This window comes from Halichondria panicea, chromosome 6 (assembly GCF_963675165.1).
Source record: "Halichondria panicea chromosome 6, odHalPani1.1, whole genome shotgun sequence".
Classification (NCBI taxonomy): Eukaryota; Metazoa; Porifera; class Demospongiae; order Suberitida; family Halichondriidae; genus Halichondria; species Halichondria panicea.
This window is the reverse complement of record NC_087382.1, coordinates 4,752,906-4,759,607: the sequence shown is the minus strand read 5'-3', so window position 1 is coordinate 4,759,607 and position 6,702 is coordinate 4,752,906. Positions and strand designations below refer to the sequence as shown.

The 6,702-nt window shown below is 39.3% G+C and overlaps 1 protein-coding gene and 1 long non-coding RNA gene across 3 annotated transcripts; both read left to right on the top strand.

Annotated features, from left to right (window-relative positions):
- Positions 1-909: 909 nt before the first annotated feature.
- LOC135337975 (uncharacterized) lies at positions 910-3,640 on the top strand. Of its 2 annotated transcripts, none has more exons than XM_064533995.1 (8): positions 910-1,316; positions 1,524-1,918; positions 2,076-2,249; positions 2,300-2,366; positions 2,425-2,538; positions 2,598-2,689; positions 2,851-2,922; positions 3,367-3,640. In XM_064533995.1, exons 1-8 carry the CDS (start codon positions 920-922, stop codon positions 3,472-3,474), a joined length of 1,419 nt encoding a protein of 472 aa, XP_064390065.1. In that variant the 5' UTR covers positions 910-919; the 3' UTR covers positions 3,475-3,640. The 2 variants fall into 2 exon arrangements, with proteins under 2 accessions (XP_064390065.1, XP_064390064.1); XM_064533994.1 differs by having other exon boundaries at positions 911-1,316; positions 3,364-3,640.
- A 483-nt stretch (positions 3,641-4,123) lies between these two features.
- On the top strand, positions 4,124-6,683 carry LOC135337976 (uncharacterized). The gene is made up of 5 exons (XR_010395393.1): positions 4,124-4,351; positions 4,763-4,850; positions 4,932-5,003; positions 5,541-6,278; positions 6,341-6,683. It is a non-coding gene; the product is annotated as an uncharacterized LOC135337976 (long non-coding RNA).
- The last annotated feature ends 19 nt before the right edge of the window (positions 6,684-6,702 follow it).

Genomic DNA, 6,702 nt, shown 5'->3' with positions numbered 1-6,702 from the left:
TGTGGGAGCGGGATCTCATTTGTAATTTTTAAAAAGAGCTGGAAGTTTTGGAACGTATAATCAGATTCCCAGATGAGAAAAAGCTGATTTTCACACGATAATAAGTCTACCTATAATAATATTATTATTATGAAACCTCCAAAAATGATAGCCCTATTATGTAGTTATAATTACGCATAGATACTATCTGCTCCTGATACTATCTATGGGGCTAGCAGCCATGATCGGCACGTTCCCATGATCCAATGCAACACTGCGGGCTAGGCTGCTGTTATAATACCTTTTTTTTTTTTTTCTTTTTTTTTAGCCTTTATGGCGAAACTAGGTATTATGGTTATAATACCTGGCTTGCGCATGCGCACCAAGCCTATAACGCTTTCCAGGTCAATCGCACAATCTGGAACAGTTCCATTCAGATCCTCTGAATCCTGACATAGGCTTGAAACCCTACCTCCCGTCAGGGACTGTCGGGCTCCGCCCAACTAGAGATGGGCGTGGGTCAATGGCTGTGCACATCGATTATATCATAGATACTATGATTATATGCCTTGCTGCAGCCTCAATAGAAGTATGTGTGGCCTTTAAAAGCTGCACTCTGGTCAACTAAGCTGCTTAGCAAGCATGTAGACTATTGTAGAGCTTGTGTCCACTTGTGAAGTGCCTGTGTACACAAATGGCTTGCTGCTTCCTCTTCGAAAATATTCTATGGCTACCAAGATAGTCCAGAGGGTCTACCAATGGATACTACTCAGTCGTACATGCTGTATAGCTTGTTTTAAACCTTTTTTTTAAGTGTCCTAATTGAACAGCTCAGCAGAACTTCAAAGGATAATCGCATTCATGATACTATCCAATCTGCCACAGAATCCAATATATCGTGCATGTACATACCATGTGACATGTGACATGTGACATACACATGTACATGTCATTTCTGCATGTAGATACACTTTTCAGTTTTGATCGACCGTCAAGCTCTAAAAACTACAGGTACTGGGCGACAATCGGTGCAGTGCTGCATGTTGGGAGGACTGGGGATCTTCTGTTTGGACCTCCTGCGTTGAAGGTACCCCGGCAGCCAGTCATGACCTGCAGTGACATCGGTGCCGACGGTGGTCATGACTGCAATTGGGTTGAAGATCCCCCTCATGAGCTTATTTGCTTGATCTGCCTTTGCATTGCAAAATATCCACGCCAGCATGGAGAAGGAGGTTGTGGTAAGCTGTTCTGCTACTCTTGCGTGGAAGAGCACAAGCAAAGAAACGAGCTCTGTCCCAACTGCAGATGCCTATTTATTGTACACAAGGATGTAAGAAGTAAGAACCACCCGTACGCTATCACCACTAGTATATATCTGGCTACGAGATAGAACTTGAATATAATAGATCTTATTAGTACACTATTGATATCGCTAATATTTCATCTGTATAGTCATGTATATATAATTATAGTCATGTATATACATAATTATACTGCGCTAATCGAGCAATTAGTAATGATTCAGAAATGTTTTGTCTTTTCAGGTTATAAACAGGTTCAAGGGCTTCAAGTTAAATGCAGTAATGTTGTTAATGGCTGCCGATGGACTGGATCACTAAGTGCTCTTCAAAACCATCTGCTAGAAGAATGTAGAAAAGTGTACATTTTCTGTCCGAAGGGGTGTTCTAACAATCACAAATTTGTGAAAGTTTTACGGAAAAACATGCAACGTCATCTCAAATACAGATGTCCGAATCGAGAACAGCCAGATGTAGTCCCCATTCCTTATTATCGTCAGCGAAGTTTCTCTGATAGCCAGTCTGAGCAGGAACTCGAAAAGCAACAACCCGGTCACTTACAGGAATCTAGTTTAAGCGATTCTTCAGTTTCGGTGGAAGAAAGCACTCTCTTCTTGAAATCTGAACAAGAGTTAACATTGGTATGTGTGTGTCACTACATGTATTAACACCAAGAGTTAATGCAGTTTATTTTCTAACTATAATGTCATGACATAATTATAATATGTGTCAGGCTTTTGATTGCGAGGTCAATGCCCTGTGATTTGTACACCATTATACACGTGCACACTCTGACAGGTGTTTCCTGATTCTATTGAGACGGAAGACTTGTGTAAATCTGAAGAGAACCCCGGCCATGCACATCCACCTTTGTTTCCCCTACCTTATCAAAACATCCTCACAAACTACCCACTGCCATTTGTCACACAGTGTGATAACTTTAAACTAATCAAAGCACCTGTTGGCCCATCTGTGAGTATAATTTATACTTGGTATGTTATAACATCTTATCGTTTTTTCAGGTACTGAGATGGAGTGAGTCTGTTGTGTCTGATTGTACGTATCTTATTAAAGCAGGAAGCAGTGGAGGTATGTTGTTACTGTTCTTATAATCAAAGGCTTAATCTTAGTACACTAACTTCCTTAGGCAAGGTTCCATTATCTACTTGGATAAAAGATGTGGCTATTCCCATACAAATGTGGAGACTGTGTGTTGGTCTGATTCAATTCGAGATGCGGTGCTTTCAATTTAACGATGAAGGTACAATAATTACATGCTATATATAATATTATTGGTTGTTGTTATAAATTTTGGCACAGCTTTTTCAAAGATTCTGATGGATGACGAAGGAATAGCACACATTCCTGATGATATGATCCACTCCAAGACTACTGAGTCAGATTCCTGTTTCGTACGTGTATTTTAGTGCATGTATATAATAGTATGCCCACGCCACTGTCGTAGGCCACATAATCGTAGAGTCTCTCCAGTAGTGACACGTGGAGGCCATCTGCTATAATTATATACACAGTGAGGTATTTTATACGCAAATATTCAATGCATGCACTCAAGATTCTGATGGTCGCTGAGAGTGTGAGAATGTTTTTGAACCTTCCAAGGATTCAATTGAAAAGAAAACCTATTGTAAGTGTTAGTATACTGCATGGTATATTATGAATCATTTTGAGTACCATCCATATAATTGAAAAATCGAATCGTCTTGGTATTAGAAAATAATCATTATATGAATCGTTATTTCGAATTAAAATACAAGCCTGTATAGAAACTCTTACTTGCACTTCATTGATCCTTGAGCAGCTGTATAGCAAGCAGTCTACACAGACAAACACACTATACCGTATATACCTCGCTTGCATGCGCATACATGCGCACACCAAGGCATAATACTGTCGAGGAGGCGACCTAGCGTTATTTTAGAGACAAATCGGCCTGGTAACGAGGCTAAATACTGAGGTATCCGATATAAATTGAAAAATAAATCCTATTTGGCACACCTATGGTTATTGGAAAATGATCACTTTTTTAATATCACATGGCCTATTTTACTTCATACATTTCACACAGGAGGTCTCCAAGATGATGGTCTTTGTTAATACCTTTGAGAAATGCGCTGACAACTTTCATGATGTGCTGTTGCAGCTGGGCACTATTAAGTACACGACTGAAGCAGCATGATATGGGGGGACTCATCATGCATAACACAGAAGGACATAAACACTAACAGTGTTTATACAGTGCCTTTAGTCTATAGAGTAAATAAACGCAATTTGGTACGTGTTAGTACATAAATGTAAATATTTTGAGATTGGAACATTTCTAAGAAAATATGATGATACAATTGTGTTGGTGAACAAATTATCTAAAACTTATCCAAAAATATTTCCATGGAAACCAAAGGTGGTGGGTATGTGGTGGTTTATAAAACACCAACATTTTTCTATAGTATAGACAATCGCTTAGCGATGGAAATGACCAATTGTTTTCGGCTAATTAAGGTATGGAACTTTAATTGGCACAACATTCCTGAATAGTTTAGCTAACATATGCATGGTTACGTATAGCTTACATAAGTACACGTACTGATTAATACTCAATTATGGGATATTTTAGGTGCCTTTTCGCTTAGCGATGGAACTCAAGCTCTTTACCCGTTTCCCCTCGGCCAATCAAAGCCACTTTTACTTCTAATTATAATGCTTGTAAGTTTTTTGATGTTTTGATGTTTTGAATGCATGGCTACAATTATTTTTTTAGGTTCTACGGGTGAAACGTCTTATGACTGATGGCACAGGCTTCATTAGAGTTGGGAGTTGGGGAGGTATATGTTGGGTCACTGCATGGTATATATGGTATATGAAACGAGTCTGTCCAAACTTCGTACATATGCATGCATGTGGGTTGGGAATGATGTCACTGTTCAATGCAGGTATTGTTCTGATTCATGTTTGGATAAGAGAGTCAGCTACAGCCCAGCAAATGTGGATCTGTGTGTTGGTCTGATTCAGTGCAAGATGAAGCAGCCAAGAGAGTTCGGTCTCAACCATGCATGAAGGTATGTATTGTTGCATTGTAATAACAGTGCCGGTTATTGCATTGGGCCTTGATTGCATGTTTATTCTTTGATAAGTATGAGTATATATATATGTATAGTATAAACATGGTGGTCATGCAATGTATACTATGCACAGTGGAATTTCCTCATATTTGTGGCGGCTCTATATATATTATATAGGCATAATTATTGGCTAGTATTTATTTGACATCAATTATGAGATGTGTATTTCGCTAAGTTATTATTTGAGAATATATAGGATTACTGAGTGCAGTATAATGTACAAAGGGCCTAAATGAGGGGATGTATAGGTAACCGTGTAGCTCATCAGTCAGCACTGTTATATGTACATTTACTTTTATTGTGCATGTCACCCATTAATTTTAGTTTATATAAAGAGCATTATACAAGGTTTCTCCAAAATCTGGATGGACAATGAAGGAATTGCACACATTCCTGATGGCGTGATCCTTTTTCCGGTGTACTGGATACTGACATGGTATATTAGGCCGGTGTTTAATAATTAGATCAAAAGACATATTGCTCACGGTCTAATGCTATTCACGTCGCTATTATGTAGGTAACGATGCTAGCTCGAGTGATTGCCAACTTCCTACAGCTGCCTAGAGTCAAGAGTGTCGGTTTTTCTACCGTAAGTATACAAATTCAGTAATTGGATATTTGCAAGAATACACTTAGTCCCATGCAGAGGAGGTCTGACATGCGTGTACGAATCACTACAAGTTCAGTGCATTGATGCCATTGTGGTCACGCGATAATGTGCAGGCCAATGCACTGAACTTGTAGTGACTCGTGCACGCATGTCAGACCTTATTGGACCTCATCGATCTGATTTAGCTATAGTCCGTATAATAGTTGGTTGTAATCAGATTGACTACATGTATTATACTACCACTTATATCCTATTGTTATAGTTTGTATGTCTAAATGTACATGCAGTGAATTAGAAGCCAACAGAATTTAACCATGCATTTCCATAGCTCTACTCCATTGTTTGTAGAGTGGTTGCCCACATTGCAACTATATAAATTCAGAACAGAGCACATTAATTAAAATGTATACTGATCTGAATTAATGTCCTGTAAACATTTAATTGTAGGTTATGTGATTGATATTGAATTATGTGATTGGATACTATAGCTTAAACTTTGTGTTTGTTTCTATATAGGTGGCCATGCAGTTGGGAGCTTTTGTTGGATTGTGGAAACACTACTCTGTAGCAACCAGCAGTTTCAAAGTGAGTGATGTGGTGCTCATGCGGCTGGGAACTATCAAGTATAAAACTGCCGAATGAACTGTAGCGGTGTTATATAACTTGTGTGTGTTAGTAGCTATAGTAACTGTATAAGCTGATAATTAATTTTATAATAATGTTTCGTAAATTATAACTTCCATTAGGATTTGAGTGCATGTACTAATTACGATTTTTGGTGTACGTAGTTTTAAGTATTAGTTAATGTACAGTGTAGAGGGGTTTATGACAGTAAACCTCCCGACTACGAGGGCGTAAGCCCGAGGGAGAGGTGTGGTTTACTGTCATAAACCCCGAGGCACTGTGCATTAACTGATATATGTCTCATCTGATTGGCTGACTGGTTGCTATCCATCCAGCTATATAAGCTTGCGCATGGCTACCACATAGCAACACTATTCAAACAAGAAGACAACTAGGAAAAAGAGAGCTCGTCCACACCACGTACCATGCAGGGCTCCAGTCCACACCTTGCGACAGAATAATATTATGAGCAGCCAGCCCCTCCCTCCAAAGCGACCGGTACAGAGCCACTCCCCCTCTCTGTGCAATTAGCCAGCCCCTCCCTCCACCTAGTACTGCAGCACTGAACCAGCCAGAAAAAATAACACAGCTAGCTCTCTTTGGCTATGCCAGGCTAGTAAGCAAGCAAAGGTAAGCTTAAAATAGCCACTCCTATATTATTATTAAACTGGCTTCTTTTTCTTTGAATACAGAAGCTGAACAGACCTAGTTCAGTGCGTGCAGTACTAGTGCTAGTGAGCAAGTCTGCCTGAGCCAGCTAGTCTCCCAGAGTGTCTCTAAATCAGCTCCTTCTGCAAGCACACAGCAGAATTTTTGATGAACTAGTCTTACAGACTACACCCGACTCTATGTGTTTCATTTATGACATTTTGTTTCTCTTGCAAGACATTTCATTCATCTTCATTTATCGAAAACACCATTATTTTAATTTTAGTTGCATATGCTTGAGGTGCCAATTTATGAGCCATATTTTCCCTTATATAGCCCTGAGGTGCCAATTTATGACAGTTAAACCCCACTAGACTACATGGCAAAAGTGTAGTAGGTGGGAAAT

What these genes read in the sequence shown, in the direction of transcription:
- LOC135337975 (XM_064533994.1), top strand. Translation starts at nt 920, where the DNA reads ATGTACATGTCATTTCTGCATGTAGATACACTTTTCAGTTTTGATCGA. An exon ending in TGTACACAAGGATGTAAGAA is followed by an intron (nt 1,317 to 1,523) that starts GTAAGAACCACC and finishes TTGTCTTTTCAG; the next exon opens with GTTATAAACAGGTTCAAGGG. An exon ending in CTGAGTCAGATTCCTGTTTC is followed by an intron (nt 2,690 to 2,850) that starts GTACGTGTATTT and finishes CATGCACTCAAG; the next exon opens with ATTCTGATGGTCGCTGAGAG.